The sequence below is a fragment of the Leguminivora glycinivorella genome, chromosome 21 (assembly GCF_023078275.1).
Source record: "Leguminivora glycinivorella isolate SPB_JAAS2020 chromosome 21, LegGlyc_1.1, whole genome shotgun sequence".
NCBI classification, from domain to species: Eukaryota; Metazoa; Arthropoda; class Insecta; order Lepidoptera; family Tortricidae; genus Leguminivora; species Leguminivora glycinivorella.
In genome coordinates, this window is record NC_062991.1 from 4,051,864 (window position 1) to 4,075,740 (window position 23,877).

Genomic DNA, 23,877 nt, shown 5'->3' on the forward strand with positions numbered 1-23,877 from the left:
AGAGATAGAGCAAATAGACTTCAGATTTTGGTTGTCGGTGGCACAATTTTTTTGTTTTCGTATAGGTATATACACCATTTTTTGGACCTATTAGGGCAATATTATGGTCAGTGCAGTTCTAAACAGTCGTAAGCGCCTCTTTTTTAGTAGGAACTTAAGTCATTTTGGCAAATGCTTAAAATTTTTAACAACTTCTAAACAGAAATGAATTTCTTTCTACCTGTCCATGGCGCTCACAAAATTTCAAAACATTTAGTAAGTACTTGCAGCGGCAGTGAGTGAAAATCTCAATTTGAGTTTTTTTCGCTTAAGTCCGACTTACGCTTGACTGTAGATTTCTAATAGGTTTTCCTGTAATCTACAGGTAGAGGGCTATCTCGTGTATTTTTTTGAAAATTTTACGCTAAGTAGTTTCGGAGATAAGGGGGGGAATGGTCATTTTTTGCTTATTTTCTTAAATTACTTCTAAATTACCAAAATAAAAACTATAAAAAAAATATATTTGAGATGCTTATAAAATGCTCTTTCATTTGATATGTAGCACAGTATAGTTCTAATAACTTTGATTTTTAATTTTCAATTTTACCCCCCAAAAGTGGCCCCTATGATTAAATTTAGTTTTATTTCATTTAATTATATTACATGTCCGTCTTTGGGCCACTTGTTTACACACGTGTGCCAAATTTCAAGTAAATCGGTCTAGTAGTTTCGGAGAAATCGGCTGTGATGTGACAGAGGGACAGACAGACACGCGAGTGATCCTATAAGGGTTCCGTTTTTCCTCTTTGAGGTACGGAACCCTAAAAAGAGCGTACACCCATCTTAAAGGCTGGCAACGCACCTCCAACACCTCTGGTGTTTCGGGTGTCCATGGGCGGCGGTGATCGCTTTCCATCATGCGACCTGCTCGTTTGCCTCCTATCCCATAAAAAAAATGTTTTTAGGTAAATAAAGATTTCTGAGTTACTAAATAAAAAGTCTATAAAAAATTAAAAACTTATAGAAACAATAATGTAGATAGTAGTAAGAATATTTTTTTTATGAACCTTTTATTTTTTTTTTTAATTATAAATGGGCTTACTCTTGGCCACAGACGTGGCCTGTGATGGAGTGAGCTCGCCCAAAAGATGCCTGTTCACCCTAGATTTGAAGGGATTCAATAAAATTGAGATAGTTAAAAAAAAAAAGGAAAATTGTTGAATCAGACGGTCAATAAAGGTTTTTAACCTGAGTAAATATTTTCACCTGAAGTGTATATTTATCACTATTTATAGTACCTTCCTGCATGACCTTGCCTGTCCATATCTATTTAGGTTCAGGTTATCAAAACTATTTCATAATTTAAACAGTGATAAATTCCTAAGGTGCAGTGAGGTTAGTTTGGTAAATTATAGGCAATATGTATAAAAAATCACATCAAAAACAAAACTTGTAAAAACACCAAGTCTCGCAACTCAGTTCTTCTGGTGTAAAAAGAGTTGAGATCCCTTTAATACCAAGTCGGTTAATTTATTCAGTCCCTACTTAAAGGACCTTCTGCCGTAAGTTATTACGTAGTTTACCTATAGCTAACCTAATAATATCTTATAACGACCATATCAATATTAAATATATTTCATGTATTGTCTTCGGTTACCGCGATAGTTACTCATGAAATAAAACTATGGAAACGGGTTAAATCGCGTATAATGAATTTAAAATACATCCCGACGTTTCGAACTCTTTACAGCGTTCGTGGTCAACGGGTGACTGAGGAAAAATTAAAATGTTCAAAAGCTACCCACTTACAAGAAATATTAACGAACCATGACCACAAATAATATAGATTTCTAAGGCAGGTTCACACACTATTAATAAAGCTAGTTATACAATATTCAAAAAATTTTACCATTACTCTGTTAAAAAATAATTAACCAATTAATCTACACAAAATTGACAAAAGAAACAAACTGCAAATGTCCAACACCATACAACACAAATGCCTCACAGCCTTCGTCGTGCTTGTTCCATTATCAGATGTACTACTGGATCCCAAGCCGGTGGTAAAGTAAAGCCATCCTCTCTATTAAAGTTTGGATATTTCTTGATCTCAATGGCCTCTCGCAACATTCTGGGTATATATCGCTTCTCCTTAGCGAGAACCAGAGGCTTGTCAAACTTTATAGCATGATTGACTTTATCCATGACATGTTCAGAGACTGCAGACCTTTGCCGACGGTGCTTGACATCCGCTATGTGTTCCTTCACCCGTGTGGAAATGCTTCGTTTCGTCTGTCCCACATATGACAGGCCGCACTCACAGTCTAGCCTGTACACTCCCGCGCTTTGTAGAGGAGTTTGACATTTCACAGGCCTCAGGAATTGGGACATCTTCTTCATAGGCTTGAAATAAGTTTTAATAGAAGCCCGTTTCAAGATGTGGCTGATCCTATCTGTGACCCCTCTAACAAAAGGGAGAATTGCAGGCCGGCGCTCGACTGTAGGGATCTTCAAACGGGCCTTCTGCTTGACACGCGGTATCTTGAGCTCGTTCGCCAACAGCGCCTGCCTGGCATGTCGAAGCTCCGCGGTCAAATGTTGGTCGTCACATATCCTTTGGGCTCTCTGAAACAAAGATTTGCCTACAGTAGCTAGTTGACTGGGATGGTGACTGTTCCCTTCCCTTCTTGGATGTTCTCATTTTGAGGAATCCTGATAATAGCTTAGGTCGCACTGTGTATAGAAAACCTACTCATACTGATAGGTACTTAAATGGCAAATCCCACCACCATGACAGACAAGACAGACATGGCGAAACTATAAGGGTTCCTAGTTGACTACGGAACCCTAAAAATGACATTGTTCGTATAACATATAAGTTAAGAAAAACACATTGGTACGGGCCAGGATTTCAATGCGCTATCTCCTGACTGACTCCTGACTGGTGACTTGAATTTGCAACTCACAGATTTTTTTTATTTTTATTTCATTTAACATTAAATGGTCATTTTAGTACCAAAACTAAATTCTACGTTATTTATTTACTCGAAAACGATACTAAACATGACCTAATAGCTAAACGGGTTCTAATAGAGTTTCTTAAAATAAAGGCACTTTAAAATTACGCTCGCGGCGTCCCGACGCCGCGCGGCTTAAAGGTTTTTTTTCTAAAACTTAACGTTAGTAAAGGTGGGTAAAAGTTATATTATTTATAATCTATATTAAATAGGCAGGTACAATCTATATTAAATATCATATTTTTTATTTGTAGAAAAAGCAAACAGTTTGAAATTTATGATGACTTGAATTTGTAAATCCTAGATGAAAATTTCAAACTTTTCATTTTTTTTTATTTTATTTACCATTAAATTATAATTTTAGTACCAAAAATGAATTCTACGTTATTGATTTACTCGAAAACGATACCAAACATGACCTATGAACTAAACGGGGTATGTTAGAATTTTTCAAAGCAAGCCGGGTGAAGCGGTACTTTGACCCCCCCTCCCGAGCCCCAGGGGGGAGGCTCCCGAAGGCTCCCGATCTTAATCGGCTTATTTTGATATAAGGAACAACTGTGCCAAGTTTCATGCTTTGGTCAAGAAAAAAAAGGTTTGGCCTCTTATTGTCGATAAACGTCCCCACTAATTGAAAGTCGGGCGTCATCACCACACCGCCGGTGGCGGCAGACTTTACTTACTAATAAACAGTAAAATTTATTTGAGTTACAGAAACTCTCAGGTGCTCTGTCGAACTTTTTGGGAAACACAAATATGTCGGCGCTATTAATAAAAGCGCCATCTGTTATTGTTTACTGTAACCTTTGTGAGCGCCATCTAGCGTCAAACTGTGAAATTATTATAGATTCTTTACGTTGACAAGCGACTTAGCTTGATAGCTGGTTGACTGCGCCATCTGTCGGCGATATTATGTAATCATTCTGTGGATCAGGTGACCGTTGGCAAACCGGTAGGTGCTTGTTTTGAACTGGGGATTGAGCACTTTCGCTCGAGCCACCGGTCTGTCAACGAGTCCTTTGGTGAGCTGTATCACACCTGAATCACTTTATTATTGTTTTGATATGTGTTTTATTGTGTTCTGATACTTCTGATTGTGTTTTGATTAATTATTGCGTATTACTGTTAGGCGTATTAATAAATAGTGAATCATAAAACCAACCGGACTTTGATATGGAGGACCTGAGCGAGCCGGACGATGACGGCTCGGCTTCCCCTGTAATATCGACTTATAAATCCGACATCGGAAGTGGAAAAAGACCTCTTAACGCGTCCGATACCCCGCGAAACCCTGACGTAAACAAAAGTGATTTGTCGAATTCTATCGCAAGAAATAACAAGCGCTCGAGTACTTCGACGAAAAATAGCGGTGTTTCTAGACTGGTTTTAAATCATAACAACGTACCGGTTTCTGCGACTATCACACAAAACACTGCGCGATTTTCTACCACAGCAGATCATAATCACGGGAAAAATTCGGTCCCTACAAACGAAAATATCGTGCCGCAGTTCGCCGCGATAAATAACGACGTACCCGTTTCGACCGCGACAAACAATCATGACGAGCAAAGTTCTTTCGCAACCAACGTTTCCAATAATGATCCTAATCGAATACTATCATCGTTTGCGGAGATATTAGACAGGATAACAACTAGCCAACAACAAAAGAGCATGAATACTAATAATGAACTGTTAGCCGGAATTTTGTCTAAAGCTGTCACTTCGTCACAACGCCCAAGGCTGAGCGATATTTATATTGCGCCATTTAACCCGGATGGTGAAGTTCCCGTTAGAGATTGGTGCGAGCACGTAGACAGGGCTAAACAACATTGGAACCTAACAAATTACGAAATTTGCACTAAGATTGCAGGCTTATTACAGGGTCGAGCGAAGACCCTCGGAGATACGTGGCTTGTAAAATCTCCGCTTTGGAGTGACATGCGAGATGCTTTAGTGCAGACTTTTGAACCTGAAGCGCGGTATTCAAATGATATTTTGAAATTACGTAATTTCAAATTCGATGCATCAAACCCGTCAGAATCTATAACGCGTGCGTGGACCATTTGGAAAAGAATTATGAGCGGTGACACGGAAAAAGATGCTGTTGAAGCAATTATAGGTTGTATTGATAATGAATTCCTGAGGTTACGTCTGATATCTAGCAAATGTACAACAGTACCTGAGTTGATCTCCGTCATATCTACTACAAAACCACGTGAATCTAGGAGCGGTGAACCACCAGCTAAACGACCTAGGCTTCGCAACACTCGGGACGAATCACTTCTGTCTTATTTCAAATGTGGCAAAGTAGGTCATGTACAATTAAATTGTCCTAATAAAAACAGTACTGACCCTAAGCCTTTGTTAACATCAAATGACTTAACATCGAACGTGAAGCCTTCGGAAAAGCCACCACAAAAGTGTACTTATTGCGGAAAATTAGGACACAGCGAAACAGTATGCTTCAAAAAACTAAAGGACGATGGTGATAAGATAGCTTTGGTCACAGTGGGATCTAAAGTATCCATTCCAATGCAAGTTGAAGTTAATGAGCGTAAACTTACAGCACTATTTGATAGCGGGGCAGAACGGTCCTTAGTAACAAGATCATTAGGCCAAACTTTACCCGGAAAGCGAGAGGACTATCCTTTAATGCTATTTGGAGTAGGTGGTCCTATTGTATCTAGCCAACGTATAACAGTCACGTGTCTTATCAGTGGTATATTCGTCGAAATACGTTTTTACGTAGTAGAAGATCACGAAATACCTTGCGAGCTTATAATTGGATCCGATTTGGTCAAAGGGACAGGGTTAGAAGTCAACATTACCGAAAATGGAGCTACTTTAAAGAGAATAGCTCAAGTATTGACAGTAACGACAAATGAAGACTTCGTACAAAATATCGATACCGATTTGACTGACAAAAATGAGATTGCAGAATTAAAGGCTGTCCTGGAGAAGAATAGAGATGTCTTTGCTTGCGGAATACCCAAGACTAAAGTTACTACGGGACACATGGATATTCAACTCAAGGATCCCAAGAAGGTAGTCTCGCGAAGGCCATATCGCATGGCGCCTATAGAGCGACAGAAAGTAAAGACAATCGTCGACGACCTCATTGCTAATGGAATAGTTCGCGAAAGTACATCCGAGTTCGCGAGTCCGGTTGTACTTGTGAAAAAGAAGAATGGTGACGATCGTATGTGTACCGATTATAGGGAATTAAACAACAATACCGTCCCCGTAAAATTCCCACTGCCTATAATCTCAGATCAGATAGACAGGTTAGCTGATGCCTCTTATTTTATCTGTCTGGATATGGCTCAGGGCTTCTATCAGATCCCTATCAAAGAAGAGTCCATCCCAAAAACAGCTTTTATCACTCCAGACGGCTTATTTGAGTATGTTATGATGCCGTTTGGACTTATGAACGCACCAGCGGTATTTCAGCGTGCAATAATGGCTGCATTGCGTCCATTTCTCAACGACATACTCATTTATATGGATGATGTCCTTATAAAATGCAAAAGTTTCAAAGAAGGGCTCGAAATGTTGGATCGAGTGCTGGTTGCTTTGCACGAGGCTGGTTTCTCCGTCAATCCTAAGAAATGTGTGTTTTTCAAAAACTCTGTTGAATATCTAGGCAACATCATTTCAAAAGGTACAGTGAAACCAAGCCCCAAAAAGGTGGAATCATTAGAGAAGTCTCCTGTTCCGACTACTGTGAAGCAAGTACGACAATTTTGTGGTTTAGCTGGCTACTTTAGGCGCTTCATCCCATCTTTCTCGGAACGCATGATTCCTCTATATAATTTGACAAAGAAAGACGCTAAATTTCAATGGACGGCCGAATGCGAGAGTGTGAGACTCGACATCATTAGGAGATTGACTTCAGCTCCCGTGCTAACGATTTTCAGAGATGATTTGCCAACGGAGCTACATACCGATGCCAGCAGTTCTGGCCTCGGAGCGATACTTATTCAAATTAAAGATGGCCGACAACATGTTGTGGCATACATGAGCATGAGGACGACAGAACCGGAAAGTCGATATCACTCCTATGAGCTTGAGACACTGGCCATAGTTCAAGCTGTGAAACACTTTAGACAATATTTGTACGGGAGGAAATTTACTATCGTTACGGATTGCAACGCGATAAAATCATCCTTGCAAAAACACGAACTCCTTCCAAGGATTCACAGGTGGCTGGCGTATTTGCAACACTACGACTTCAATATCGAATATCGTCAGGGCAGCCGCATGAAACACGCAGACTTCTTCAGCCGCAATCCAACAGCGTGTATTAATCTAGCGAGTAATGTTGATTCCTGGCTTGTGGTGGAGCAGAGACGCGACCCTGACTTAGCAACGATGATTAAAAAACTTGAACATGGTGAAGAGGTGAACGACTACCATCTTTATGACAACATTCTCCAAAAGAACGATCCTGAAGATGAACCTGGCCGAAGAGAATGGAAAAAAGTGATACCAAAAACTTACCAATGGAGCATAATTAATGCTTATCACACAGCTCTGAAGCACTTCGGATGGAAGAAAACGCTGGCAAAATTACGTGAAGTTTACTGGTTTCCCGCAATGTCTACTACTGTCAAGCAATTTGTGGACACTTGCGTCATATGCAAAACCAGTAAGGGACCTTCAGGCGCAAAACAAGTACAAATGTACCCAATCGAAAAGAAGCCGACGCCATTTCAAACAATACACATAGATATGACTGGCAAACTGACCAAACGCAACGATAAGCACGAATATGTGGTTGTTATTATTGACGCATACACGAAGTTCACAATGTTAACATATGCCACCAATAAGACTTCGGCATCTATGCTAAGCGCTCTCAAAAAAGTAGTAGCAATGTTCGGGGCGCCTCAACAAATAATCAGTGACCAGGACAGCGCTTTCAAAGCTGAGTTTGAAGCGTATTGTAATGAGCATGGCATTCATCAACACTTCATAGCACCAGGAGTAAGCCGATCAAACGGTCAGGTGGAGCGAATGATGGCAGTAGTGAAAAACGGATTGACAATTATCCGTAATTATGAGACTACTGATTGGAAAAAAGGTCTTGACGCGCTTCAGTTGGCCATAAATTGTACTAAAAATAAGACGACTAACATAAGCCCTTTAAAAGCTCTAACTGGTAGGTCATGTGCTGTGCCAGCCGAATTACTTAGTTTGTTTAATTGATGACGCTGAAGGTACCGTTGATCGCAACCAATTGGAAAAGTACATGAATAAAAGAATCGAAGATCGTGCTGCAAAGGACAAACAAAGATTTGACAAAGGAAAGGCTCGGGTAAACCGATTTCAGAAAGGGGATATGGTACTATTTAAAACAAACCCAAGGACACAAATCGGTCTTGACTTAAAATATCCAGATGCCTATGAAATTTAGAAAATATTACCCAATGATCGCTACATGATTAAAAAAGTAGCGGGCAAAGGACGTCCTAAAAAAGTTGCCCATGACCAGCTTCGTCTCGCACCCAAACCAGGAAATAGTAATAGCTGTCAAGATGCCATGTCGGCGATCGGAGATGTAGACGATAATCAACCAACAACATCATCAGCATAAAAAATAATAATAATCTGGTGTGAGTGTAAGTGCAAGTGTCTGTGTTAGGGTGTGTGCAAGTGTAAATCAATAATAATAAAAAAAAAGTGAAGTGAATAAACGATTACTAAGTAACTGTCCTTTAAAACCACTGTGCAATTGTATTGTGTACCTAATCATAATGATGTCTTTACAAAATGTTTAGTTATTACTGTAAATGTAACGACGTTGTACTGTAATGAATTCACTTCTTGAAATTCACACAAAGCTTGTCTAGTTAATATGTCTATAACTTACCGTAAGTCTGATCAAAATCGGAAGTTGTTTTAAATGTTCATTTGAAGAACTGCACTACAGCCACAGAACACCCCACTAGAAGCCTATTGCAAGCGATATTGTTCGAGACGCAAATCACCAATCCTTGCGGGGTGAGGCGGGCGCGCACGGTGCTGCCATTGGTCGTTTCAAATAATGGCGCGCCTTTACGATTAGCAGTAGGGATGGGAATGGGACATGTCTATTATAGACAATGGTACCGGTACCAGTACTGTGGTGAATTTGTTTTGCAACAAATTATAATATTATAATTAAATTATAATAAGGCCTAGTTACCCTTCGGGTTGGAAGGTCAGATGGCAGTCGCTTTCATAAAACTAGTGCCTACGCCAAATCTTGGGATTAGTTTTCAAAGCGGACCCCAGGCTCCCATGCGCCGTGGCGAATGCCGATGCCGGGATAACGCAAGGAGGATGATGATTGTGATAGCACCTCAATAAAAATCATTCTAGTAACTAATAACTAAACTGTGCATTTTTACTTACGTTTACTAAGTTAAATTACCAACTAAATATTCTAAACTAATCAATCAACTAAATAACACTACAGACTCTACAGATTCTAGATAATTATTACATTTTTCTTTTATATTTCATAAAATGGTAGCACATGGTACGAACGGCAGTACGAAGTTCCCGCAACAGACATAAACTAACATGGCCCCATCCCTAGTCGTTTACGTGAAAGGGATAGCATATCGCATTGTTAACTAGGCAAAAAGGGATGGACGTGCCTCGGCGCCGCTCAGTACAACCATATTGACCAGTATAAATGAACTCCGCGGATAATAAACAATATTCAACAAAATAATTAATTTGACTTAACTGTGGAATGTTATTCCATCTTTTTTAAAAGTAGAAGTGTTAGAAGACTTGCCACACCACTTTATGCTACAAGAGACCACTGTTTGCAACCAAATTTGATTATTTAAGATTTTTTCCCGAGCGGACACGAACACTGTTAGCGGGTCGTATACTTGGGCGCTACTGATCGGTGTCGCACGCGTTCAAACTTTTATAAACCTGATTTGTCGTATGCTTGGTGACCGCGAGTCGCCCTGTAAGGGCCGTCTTGTTGTATTGGTCTGTGACTACAGCATAATTAATTTATAAATTACAGTGCAATGTTTACTAAGTGTGTACTTAGAACTATGTATGAATTCGTTGTGAGTTATTTCAATTATTACGTTTCCTGTTAATTTGTTGTTAACACATTTTATTCTAAATGATTCGCTGTGATTCCGAATAACGATGTTAATGTTTATTTGATACTAGCTTGTACCCGCGGCTTCGCCCGCGTACTAAAAGAATTATTCAAACGAATACAAAAATTAAGATTTTCATTTGGATCCGTAGGTTTCTATGTAGGTACATTTGTCTGCGATTATTTAGATAATACATATAACTATTTTTTTAAAGAAATGCTTGCAAATATTGTAGAAATGTTACACAGCGACCACGGCGTAGGTAGTGGGTACGAGTAGGTATGTATTCTATATACACTCTGGGAAAACTTCATACAACCCACATAGCCAGTATCTATGGTCAGTGGGTAAAAAGTACTACTAAGCCCTATCCCTATCCCTATCCATATCCCTATCCCTGTCCCTGTCCCTGTCCCTGTCCCTGTCCCTGTCCCTGTCCCTGTCCCTGTCCCTGTCCCTGTCCCTGTCCCTGTCCCTGTCCCTGTCCCTGTCCCTGTCCCTGTCCCTGTCCCTGTCCCTGTCCCTGTCCCTGTCCCTGTCCCTGTCCCTGTCCCTGTCCCTGTCCCTGTCCCTGTCCCTGTCCCTGTCCCTGTCCCTGTCCCTGTCCCTGTCCCTGTCCCTGTCCCTGTCCCTGTCCCTGTCCCTGTCCCTGTCCCTGTCCCTGTCCCTGTCCCTGTCCCTGTCCCTGTCCCTGTCCCTGTCCCTGTCCCTGTCCCTGTCCCTGTCCCTGTCCCTGTCCCTGTCCCTGTCCCTGTCCCTGTCCCTGTCCCTGTCCCTGTCCCTGTCCCTGTCCCTGTCCCTGTCCCTGTCCCTGTCCCTGTCCCTGTCCCTGTCCCTGTCCCTGTCCCTGTCCCTGTCCCTGTCCCTGTCCCTGTCCCTGTCCCTGTCCCTGTCCCTGTCCCTGTCCCTGTCCCTGTCCCTGTCCCTGTCCCTGTCCCTGTCCCTGTCCCTGTCCCTGTCCCTGTCCCTGTCCCTGTCCCTGTCCCTGTCCCTGTCCCTGTCCCTGTCCCTGTCCCTGTCCCTGTCCCTGTCCCTGTCCCTGTCCCTGTCCCTGTCCCTGTCCCTGTCCCTGTCCCTGTCCCTGTCCCTGTCCCTGTCCCTGTCCCTGTCCCTGTCCCTGTCCCTGTCCCTGTCCCTGTCCTGTCCCTGTCCCTGTCCCTGTCCCTGTCCCTGTCCCTGTCCCTGTCCCTGTCCCTGTCCCTGTCCCTGTCCCTGTCCCTGTCCCTGTCCCTGTCCCTGTCCCTGTCCCTGTCCCTGTCCCTGTCCCTGTCCCTGTCCCTGTCCCTGTCCCTGTCCCTGTCCCTGTCCCTGTCCCTGTCCCTGTCCCTGTCCCTGTCCCTGTCCCTGTCCCTGTCCCTGTCCCTGTCCCTGTCCCTGTCCCTGTCCCTGTCCCCCTGTCCCTGTCCCTGTCCCTGTCCCTGTCCCTGTCCCTGTCCCTGTCCCTGTCCCTGTCCCTGTCCCTGTCCCTGTCCCTGTCCCTGTCCCTGTCCCTGTCCCTATCCCTATCCCTGTCCCTATCCCAATCCCCTCCCATCCCCTGTCACTGTCAAATGATCATGTTAGGAGGTCAACTTCGATAAATCTTTTCTTAGTGCACCTCTAAAGAAATCACGTGTCAATTCGAAATCTCTTGAACCAGAAGTAAACATAAAAAATAAATCCAATTCATTTTAGTTAATTTTAGTTTTCAATTTAATTTTAAGTTGCTTTTATTATTATTTTTTAGAATTAGATATTATTTATTTGTTATTTAAGTTTTATGTCCAATAAATATTTAAAACTAAATGCATATGATAATTTTGATATTTAAACCCCATTGCACCATAACAGGGGAGAAGGTATTTCACTTCCGCCTCGTTAGATTTTAAAAGCGTTGTATTTATTGTGATCAGCGACCCGATAAACCATAAAAACGATACCCATATTGGTTTTTTGACTTTATCAACCCCTTTTCACCCTTTTAGGGGTTAAATTTTCAAAAAACCTGAAACACGTATTTAGGAATCCTGTAAAGTTTCGAATAAAACGGTCAAACTAATCTTGTTTCCCTACACAAACTCTGAACCCCCATATCACCCCCTTCGGACATGAATTTTGAAAAATCCTTTCTTAGTGCTCCTCTACTCCATATAAAGAACCTACGTGCCAAATTATAGATCTCTAGGACCAGCGGTTTCGACTGTGCGTTGATATGTCAGTCAGTTTCTTCATTTATATATATTTTTTATATTTAAACCCCATTGCACCACAACAGGGGAGAAGGTATATCACTTCCGCCTTGTTAGATTTTAAAAGCGTTGTATTTATCGTGATCAGTGACCCGATAAACCATAAAAACGATACCCATATTGGTTTTTTCACTTTATCACCCCCTTTTCACCCTTTTAGGGGTTAAATTTTCAAAAAACCTGAAACACGTATTTAGTCATATGCTTTTAGGAATCCTCCTGTGAAGTTTCGAATAGAACAGTCAAACTAATCTTGTTTCCCGATACAAACTTTGAACCCCCATTTTACCCCCTTAGGAGGTGAATTTTGAAAAATCCTTTCTTAGTGCTCCTCTTCACTATATAAGGAACCTACGTGCTAAATTTGAAATCTCTAGAAACAGCGGTTTCGACTGTGCGTTGATATGTCCGTCAGTTTGTTCTTTTGTATTTTTTTTTTATATTTTAACCCCATTGCACCACAACAGGGGAGAAAGTATATCACTTCCGCCTCGTTAGATTTTAAAAGCGTTGTATTTATCGTGATCAGCGACCCGATAAACCATAAAAACGATACCCATATTGATTTTTTGACTTTATCACCCCCTTTTCACCCTTTTAGGGGTTAAGTTTTCAAAAAACCTGAAACACGTATTTAATCATATGCCTTTAGGAATCCTCCTGTGAAGTTTCGAATAGAACAGTCAAACTAATCTTGTTTCCCCATACAAACTTTGAACCCCCATTTCACCCCTTTAGGAGGTGAATTTTGAAAAATCCTTTCTTAGTGCTCCTCTACACTATATATGGAACCCATGTGCCAAATTTGGAATCTCTAGGACCAGCGGTTTCGGCTGTGCGTTGATATGTCAGTCAGTCAGCTTCTTCTTTTATATATTTAGATTGTGTTACATAGTTGTTGAGGACAGGGGCCTCCATCTATGAAAGTTGTTAGTAAGATCAGTAGAACATATTTGTTGAGGACAGGGGCCTCCATCTATGAGCTCGAATGCTTGAAAGTTGTCGAGGACAGGGGCCTCCATCTTTAAGATTTGATGCTATCGCATAGTCGTTGAGGACAGGGGCCTCCTTCTATGAGATTTTTACTGATGCATAGTCGTTGAGGACAGGGGCCTCCTTCTATGAGATTTTTACTGATGCATAGTCGTTGAGGACAGGGGCCTCCTTCTATGAGATTTTTACTGATGCAAAGTCGTTGAGGACAGGGGCCTCCTTCTATGAGATTTGTTGTTGTTGTATGATTATTGTGAGATTATTCTATGAACATTATGGATTGCAATGTTGAATTTTATTGGCTGAGTGCCTGATGATTCTTGTAAAGCATGTCCAGCGCGAGCTGCAGCAGGATGGTCGTGTCGGCGCTATTAATAAAAGCGCCATCTGTTATTGTTTACTGTAACCTTTGTGAGCGCCATCTAGCGTCAAACTGTGAAATTATTATAGATTCTTTACGTTGACAAGCGACTTAGCTTGATAGCTGGTTGACTGCGCCATCTGTCGGCGATATTATGTAATCATTCTGTGGATCAGGTGACCGTTGGCAAACCGGTAGGTGCTTGTTTTGAACTGGGGATTGAGCACTTTCGCTCGAGCCACCGGTCTGTCAACGAGTCCTTTGGTGAGCTGTATCACACCTGAATCACTTTATTATTGTTTTGATATGTGTTTTATTGTGTTCTGATACTTCTGATTGTGTTTTGATTAATTATTGCGTATTACTGTTAGGCGTATTAATAAATAGTGAATCATAAAACCAACCGGACTTTGATATGGAGGACCTGAGCGAGCCGGACGATGACGGCTCGGCTTCCCCTGTAATATCGACTTATAAATCCGACAAATACAAATCATTTATTCGGCAAAAAGGCTGTTACAAACATTGGTACCTTTACACGTCATAATAAAATGGAAAAGATTTAAAATTATTATAGGCTTGAAATAGGCGTAACGAAGTTATGTATGTGTAAATAAAGGATTATTTAGATAGGATTTACAATCTTCATTTTTTCGGCCCGCCTGATGGAAAGCGGTCACCGTAACCTATGGATGCCTGCAACTCAAACAGTGTCACATGCGCGTTGCCACCCCATTAGAAACTTGTACATTCCCTTTTGCTGTGTTAAGTACACAGCAAAAAGGAGTGTACAAGTTCTAAGAAGGGTTCGGGTTGCCGACGACTCAAAGGACAATAGACGGAACAAGTTTGTTCCGTAAGTCCTCCCGTCATCAGCACACCGCACCCTCGTTGAGCTCTGGCAGCCTTACTCACCAGCAGGAACACTATGAGTAGGGTCTAGTGCTATTTGGCTGCGGTCTTCTGTACGGCGGAGGTACTACCCCAGTTGGGCTCTGCTCTAGATCCGAGCGAGACGATATCCGCTGTGCTGTGCCCTCTAGCTACCACACAAAGCGGAATATCATTCGCTATGCCCTACCTCCTACAAAACATACTAAGAATCGTTCCTCCAGTTTTTAACGCCAATATAAAAATTATTATTTTCAAAATGTGTATTGACATGATATCAAATAAAGAAATATGTCGTTATTTCTTATAAAAATAAAAACGCCAATAAATTTCTTGAAAATATAATTTTGGCAACTTCCACCCTGCGAAACAGCGCCATTTAGTTTTAAGCCTAAAAAACCCATACATTTCAGGGGTACGCTTTTTTGTATGGGCTTTGTCAGTCCCTATTAGTCACTATATCGTTCTTGGTGTAAATAAATACAAAATCTTCAATAATAAGTTAATAACCCCAACGCACCTTGATAGATATCACTGCTGCAATTTTCCGACTAGTTCAACAACAACTACTGTACATGATACTTTAAACCGGCGGTTTACAAATGTAAATAATTGATCAAGATCGTTTACAACATTCAACGCATTTATAACCTTATAACTCAAAGAATAGGACAGAAAGGATGGATCGTTATAATGTAGTCTTAATAGATAATTAAATATTAATTGAACGCTATCATACATAAATATTAGTGAAGTGAATAACAGAAGAATTAGTGCGTTTGAGTAGATTGCCCGTGCTGGCTGTTTATAAAATAAAATGTCGGAAAAAAATAAAGTGTTTAGTCCGTTCTTGAGACAAGTAAGTTTAGTAAACTTTGCATTGTTTATGCCATTGAGAATTCATTTGTAGTGACCCTGCCTGCTGACGACCGGTCTGGCTCAGTCGGTAGTGACCCTGCCGCGCTAAGCCGCGGTCCTGGGTTCGAATTCCGGTAAGGGCATTTATATGTGTGATGAGCACAGATATTTGTTCCTGAGTCATGGATGTTTTCTATGTATATAAGTATGTATTTATCTATTTAAGTATAATATATCATAGCTTAGCACCCATAGTACAAGCTTTGCTTAGTTTGGGGCTAATTTGATCTGTCTAAGGTGTCTCCCAATATTTATTTATTTATAACTAGTGATAACCTTATGCAGACACAAATATGTATATTTTTATATTTTAGGTTCTTTTCCTATCCGCTAGAGTAAATAGGTCCGATCGAACTAAGTAAGTATCCGAACTATTTTTGTTGTGTACTGAAAAATATACTTTTCTACGACCATGCACTTACTTTTTAAAAGTTTTCTAGAATGACTTTCGTGTAATACACACTGTTTCCTGAATTTTGACGCAAAGCCCTCCCCTCTTTTCCTCCACAACCCTGTCGCTTGCACTTCCCCAAGCGCCACCGCCATAATCCCACCCACCCACACGATGGGCTAGCAGTAGCAACATGTGTTCTGCCTAACACCTTTGACAATCGGTTAAAGTAAAAGAATATGAACGTATCCTGACGAGACATATCTCGTTTGTCAAAATTGTATGTTGTCACAACTCTCCCCTTGCTTGAATGTGTCTGTTTGTTCTTACACGGCAAAACGGAGCTACGAATTGACGTGATTTTTTTAGTGGAGATAGTTGAAGGGATGGAGAGTTACATAGGCTACTTTTTGTCTCTTTCTAACGCGAGATTTTCAATATTTTTTTGTACTTCGACAGTGTCTGGTGACAGCAGCTGTCAGCAGCAGTGTTATCGGCTGCGGCTGCGCATTCGGTTTCCCTGGGATCCTGTTACCACAGTTGGAACACCCTGACTCACCTCTGCAAGTTTCCGCAGACCAGGCTTCTTGGCTAGGTTAGTATTTACCACGAAGTTCTAAAGTACAATTCAAATTCAAATTCATGTATATGCAAAAGGTCTCTATTGGTTGCCATAAACTCTTAACCCATTCATGGCCAAGGACTGTCGAGCGTACACATCACGCCGGGCCACCATACAAACCGTTTTTAGCTAAAACGCGTGACTCAGCTCATGGGTCTCTGGCCTGGCGGGAACGCAAAATAAATTGCCGCTTATGAATCCGGCCAGTTGAACAATCTTATGCAACATTTTTACGAACCAACTGTTTTCTGTTCATATTCAAAATAAATGTATTTACTAATTTGTTGCTATTTGTAAGAATTAACATTTTATAGTCTGACCAGAAATATATGATTGTCAAGAGGATGCTGTTATTCTCATATAATTAATTAATAATACGGTTCAGAAAAGTATTTAAAAAATATTTATAATGAAATTCCGCAACTTAGCGCGTGATTATGTATATTTCTAGTCATCCATAGCCAAGGTCACAAAAATCACAAAATACGAAATCACTGAAGAGCACTGGGACGAGTATAAAGTCGCCAACGATTAAATCGTGACTAAATAGAATTTCCCATATTACTCTAAAATACATCCTAATATTTAATTTCTTGAGTTTTTGTCAAAAATACCACGTGAAAGATGAGACGACCGCTTAATCTGCCGCCGCTCAGGTGCATTCATTGTTTATTGGCCAAATGTCACCGATAATCTTACATGTGGCCTGTCATGATCTTTGTTTTGGTAAACGTCATTATAATAGAAACAATAGAGCACTTAAAAACTTATAAACACCACGCAAATGTTTAGAAAAAAACTTGTCTTGTAAATATTTGTCACACACTTTTATGATAATACAATAATTACTATTTAGTTTGTGACTGTTTAAGCCGCCCTGTTTTTGTAATGAAACAAAAAAATATAGCATGGTAATAAGTTTGGTTCTTAGAAATGTTGCTTGCTGCCATCCAAACAGTAATCCGTTGTAAAATGGTACAATTTGCAACGAATTTCGTCATGAAATAAGCTTTAAAACAATGCAATAAAGTTTATTTTTGCGTGCTATGAAAATATGTGTAGATTTTACAAGTAGCGCCAGGCCACGGTGACCCATACCTTGAGTCGGGTCTATAACTTCAGGCATATATATGTTATTTATATTTTTGAAATGTGGATTCATCCATTTGCTTGGAACACGTATGTATCTCGAATTTCAGAATATTGACTAAATTACACTTATAGTAAACCAAACTTGAATATTCTCGACCCCATTTCACTAAAAAAAAACATGTTTAGAATTTTTTTTTCATTATTACCTTATGAAAATGGTTGTTAGCTCAAACTATACTTACATTATTACGTTATATTTGTTTATGTTTAAATCAGAATTTATTCAGGACTCACATGCGAGTCATCGGCCCTGCGGAACTGTTCCACCATGACTCATAGGCTGAGTTGCTGGCCCTGAATGGGTTAAGTCATAATCAAAGAGGATCAAGTACCTATTATAGAGAGTTGCTGTCAAAGTAAAATTTGTAATCACAATGTATAGACTGCCATCTCTTGACACAGGCTTAAAACTTTTGAACCTTAGATATATGTGTTAAAATGTCAATTATTAATATTAGCGACATCTATACGAGCGTCCCCCAAAGGTGTAATAGTCTAGAGCCAATTTGGCCACAAGTCGTCTCCTTCACGATTTTCGTCGACATCTCTTCTAAATACCTAAAACAGGTATGGATATGTTCCTCGTTCTCTCCAGATTACGAATTGACCTGTTTTAGTTTAAGGAGGGGGGACGGGTCGAGAAAAAGGGGGGAAAGATGGCGACCGACCATCATAGATATTTATTCACATCTCGAGTCCTATGGCACCTATCTGTTCGTGCGAGGTGTCATTTGAAAGCTTATTAAACCTACTTTAATTGTTTTCAAATAACTATGCTCATAAAAGTAACCGTTTAGGAAATATTTGAAAATATGTGTTTTTTTATCGCGCATGAATTGCACAAGTACTAGTAAAAAATGCGTCTAACTCAATAAACAATAACTTTACCGCAATTGATGTTATTATAAAATTTTTGCGTCTATTCATGCTCTTTCTAAAAATATAAATTTCATTGGTATATGATAATATATAACCATGTAATTAAGAATTTTGTTTGGCAGGGGTTATCCTCCAGGTCGCATTAACGGGCGCCGACCGTAGTAAAGTATTCAATATTTTTGAGGTCTTATTTTACGGATCCATATGTGAGAGGTATTGTTTGAAAGATAATTAAACCTAGTATAATTGTTTACACATAACTATAGTATTAAAGGTAGCTGTTTACATAATATTTGAAAATATGTGTTTTTTATCGAGCATGAATCGCACAAGTACTGGTAAAAAATGCTTCTAAGTCAATAAACAATAACGTTACCGCAATTGATGTTATTTTAAAATTTACGCGATTATTCATGAGCTTTCTAAAAATATAAGTTTTATTGGTAAGTGATAATATAACCATTAAATTACGAATTTTGTTTCGTAGTGGTCATTCCGCCGGTCGCATAAAAATGAGCGCTGACCGTAGTAAAGTATTCAATATTTTTAAGTTCTTATTTTACGGATCCATATGTAAGAGGTATAATTTGAAAGCAAATTAAACCTACTATAATTATTTTTGAATAACTATAGTTATAAACGTAGCTGTTTACAAAATATTTGAAAATATGTGTTTTTTATCGAGCATGAATCGCACAAGTACTGGTAAAAAATGCTTCTAAGTCAATAAACAATAACGTTACCGCAATTGATGTTATTTTAAAATTTACGCGATTATTCATGAGCTTTCTAAAAATATAAGTTTTATTGGTAAGTGATAATATAACAATTAAATTACGAATTTTGTTTCGTAGTGGTCATTCCGCCGGTCGCATAAAAATGAGCGCTGACCGTAGTAAAGTATTCAATATTTTTAAGTTCTTATTTTACGGATCCATATGTAAGAGGTATCATTTGAAAGCAAATTAAACCTACTATAATTATTTTTGAATAACTATAGTTATAAACGTAGCTGTTTACAAAATATTTGAAAACATGAGTTTTTTTTTCGAGCACGAGTTGCACATATACAGATAAAAAATGCTTCTAACTTAATAAACCATAACTTTACCGCAATTAATGTTATTATAAAATTTACGCGAAATTTCATGCACTTTCTAAAAATATAAGTTTTATTGGTGTATGATAATATATGACCAAGTAATTACGAATTTGGTTTAGCAGGGGTCACTGCGCCTTGTCACGATATTGGGTGCTGACTGACCGTCGCCAAATTTTCTACGTTACTCAGATCCTATTTTACTGATAAATTTGTGAGAGGTATCATTTGAAAGCATATTATGCGTACTATCTGTATTTCTAATATTTCAAGTCGAAACTGTAGAAGTTTACAAAATATTTGATTAGTAATATGTGTATTTTACTGTGCATGAATAGCATTGGCATTGATAAGACACGCTTCTAGCTCAATAAATTATAGTTTTCCGCAATTGAAATAATAACAAAATAAATGGAAAATGTATGACTTACACAAAAAATAAGTTTGGTTTGTATTGCATAAACAATTAATTTGAATTTGTTCAGCTCACCTACTGCGCACCATCATATAAATGGATGTCCACCGTCGTTGCCTTTTTTCATGATTTTTCAGATTTTATTTCACTAATCGTATATTCATAATAAATATAATCTATCACGTATCGAATTTACTTATATACTTAATTGATCAGTAAAATAAAATCTGTAAAATGATGAAAAAATTAAGGCAACGGCGGTGGACATCCGTTTATATGACGATTGACCGTGCGTAGTGGACAAATTAACATTAATTGTTTAAGCAAAACTAACAAAACTAATTTTTTGTAAAGGCCATACATTTTGCGGTTCATTTCGTTATTATATCAATTGCGGTAAAATATAATTTATTGAGCTAGAAGCATGTTTCACTCGTATCAGTGCGAATGCTATTCATATACAGTAAAAATACACATATTGTCAAATATTTTGTAAACTTCTACAATTACGACTAAAATTATTAAAAATTAACGATAGTACGCATAATATGCTTTCAAATGATACCTCTCACAAATTGATCGCTAAAATAGGATCTGAGAAATACATAAAATTAGGCGACGGTTAGCACCTATTTACGTCACGGGGGTGCAGTGACACCTGCTAAACCAAATTCGTAATTACTTGGTTGTATAATATCATACATCAATAAAACTTATATTTTTAGAAAGCATATGAAATGTCCTGTAAATCTTATCATAACATTATTTGCGGTAAAGTTATTGTTTATTGGTCATGCACCAAGATACAATTTTAAAAAATATGAAAACGGCAACGAAAATGGTCATCCATGTATATGACGGTGCGCAGTGAGTATGATGGATAAATTAACATTAATTGTTTATGCAATACTGACATAACTTATTATTTGAAAAGGTCATACATTTCGCCGTTTATTTTGTTATTATATCAATTGCGGAAAAAATATAATTCATTGAGCTAGAAGCATGTTTTACTCACATCGGTTCCAAATGTTCCAATGCATATTTTCAAATATTTTGTTAGCTACTACAGTTACAACTAAAATTATTGAGAACTAATGATAGTACGCATAATATGCTTTCAAAAGATTCCTGTTAAATAAAATAGGATCTGAAAAATATAGAAAATTTGGCGACGGTCAGCATCCATGTACGTGACCGGGCGCTGTGGCCCCTACTTAACCATATTTGTAATTACTTGGTTATATAATATCATACACCAATAAAACTTATGTTATTAGAAAGCGCACGAAATTCCGCGTAAATCTTATACTAACATCAATTCCGGAAAAGTTGTTGTTTATTGATTAAGAAGCATTTTTTACCAGTAGGTACTTGTGCGACTCATGGTCTATAAAACACATATTTTCAAATATTTTCTAAACAGCTACCTTTATGATTATAGTTAATTAAAAAAATATATAGTAGGTTTAATTAGCTTTGAAACGATACCTCTCGCATATGGATCCGTAAAATAGGACCTCAAAAATATTGAATACTTTACTACGGTCAGCGCCCATTTCTGCGACCGGGCAGAGTGACTCCTACTAAACCAAATTCGTAATTACATGGTTATATATTATCATATACCAATGAAACTTATATTTTTAGAAAGAGCATGAATAGACGCGAAAATTTTATAATAACATCAATTGCGGTAAAGTTATTGTTTATTGAGTTAGACGCATTTTTTACTAGTAGTTGTGCAATTCATGCGCGATAAAAAAACACATATTTTCAAATATTTCGTAAACGGTTACTTTTATGAGTATAGTTATTTAAAAACAATTAAAGTAGGTTTAATAAGCTTTCAAACGACACCTTGCACGAACAGATTGGTGCCATAGGACTGGAGATGTGAATAAATATCTATGATGGTCGGCCGCCATCTTTCTCCCCCTTTTTCTCAACCCGTCCCCCCTTCCTTAAACTAAAACAGGTCAATTCGTAATCTGGAGATAACGAGGAATACATCCATACCTGTTTTAGGTATTTAGAAGAGATGTCGACGACTTTTTGTAAAAGAGGTCGTTTGGTCCCTGACTATAACGCCATCTAGGCCACCGTACCTTTTTCTATATAGTTCTGAGGTACGTTTTTTTCTTAGACTGTAGCTGTCCATACGGAGTTACATATTATGTCTTTGGTCATAATGTATCGTTTGTCCACATTTTCGTTAGTCATAATTTTATTTTTCTCAGAAACGTTACGCTTATTCAGAATTGTCAAAAAACAAACCTAACCTAACCTAACCAATGTACAGATGACCTTAATCCCTGAAAAGTTAACCGTTTAAGAATGATGACTAATGATAATCTGGCAATCATTACATTATGACTTGTGATCATTATGTCAAAGAAAGGGATCCGATATCCAAATAACGTATGGTATAATAGAGAAGGTTATTAAGATGCGGCAATTCAAAGTTTTGCACAATTTCGACAAAAGGAAAAAGGAGTTGGGAATGGTGCCACGATCACACCTAATGGTTAGTGGAGTGGAGGTTACCTATGAGGCATAGCTGGGCACCGTTAATCAAATAGTTAACTTCGATAATCGTTAATCCGTTACTTAAAAAGTTAACTTCGTTAATCGTTAAAACGATACATTTCGGTAGATTTAACGGAAGTTAAAGTTAATCGATAATCCGTTAACACTTCATAAAAATAGGACTCCACTGTAGGTATTATGTATTTATATTTACTAAATAAGTATCCACCAAAAACCATTAAAACCTGTGTCGCCAATCGGTAAAAAACCGAAATGTAATAATTACGATCTCTTCAGGCTTTTACCGCCGCTGGTTGGCTAAATCCTAGGTTTTACTTCGGATTGGTAATTATTGGGTCATTCATGCGGTCGCGATCGTGGTACGTCGGTTCTTCAGATTGAGATTTGAGATGACAACTCGATGCTGTGGGCCACGATAACTTTGTAGAGTAATCTAAGGCCCGCGCCGGACTCTAACTCGATGCGTCGGTTGCGCGATTTGTCTGTCATGCCTGATGATTGCACTCCATTCCCAGGTTAGTGATCGATCTAGCACGCCTAATAAGATTTAGAAGATCTCGAATAAGTGATCCAAAGTCGCCAATTGGTCTTTAGACTGTTTATATCCGACGGATCTGCTTTTACCGATAAAACCTAGGTTTTGTCGTACTACGGGTTTTTACAGTAACAGTAAGAACGTGGTTTTCGCGGCGCAGCGAGCCGCTTGGGGTGCTGGATTAACGATTAACGGACTCTATGAAATTTAACGGAAGTTAACGAATCCGTTAACATTTTTTAAAGTTAACTTAAAAGTTAATCCGTTAATCGAAATGTTAACTTCGTTAATTAACGATTAACGGATTAACGAGTTAATGCCCAGCTATGCTATGAGGTACCTATTTACTCTTGCTTTAAAGAGACCTGCCGGCGTTACATATTCCAATTTTATCACTTATCCACGTGGATAAGACATCTGTCACTCTCACACTGACATACTTGCCAAAGCGTGACAGAAGTCTTATGCACGTGGATAAGTGATAAAATTAGAAGCATGATACGCCGGCTGTATTGTACTCATGCGGAAACACAGACTCTCAGGCAGGACATTCCACTCCTTGGCGGTTCGCAAAAGAAATGTTAAAGCGAAATGCTTAGTGGTTATTTTTGGAATACTAACGGTGAAGCGATGCCGCATTGCCGATTGTCTGGTGGTCCTATAGCTATGGTGAAAAGGGGACGGAGGAACAAGGTCGTACAGTTCCTCAGCGCACTCTCCGAAATGTATCCT

At 39.0% G+C, this 23,877-nt stretch overlaps 1 protein-coding gene across 4 annotated transcripts in view; it reads left to right on the forward strand.

Moving 5' to 3' along the window:
* The window catches only part of LOC125237382 (facilitated trehalose transporter Tret1-like), a 59,580-nt gene that overhangs the window by 20,482 nt on the left and 15,221 nt on the right, over nt 1-23,877 (forward strand). Inside the window, exons 1-2 of one of the 4 annotated variants that reach the window (XM_048144397.1) lie at nt 14,922-15,443; nt 16,353-16,488. In XM_048144397.1, the coding sequence (XP_048000354.1) occupies nt 15,402-15,443; nt 16,353-16,488 (178 nt within the window). In that variant the 5' untranslated portion in view covers nt 14,922-15,401. Of the gene's footprint in view, nt 1-14,921; nt 15,577-15,685; nt 15,861-16,352; nt 16,489-23,877 lie in introns of those variants that run through there. The other 3 variants (XM_048144399.1, XM_048144400.1, XM_048144398.1) reach the window with 3 other exon arrangements.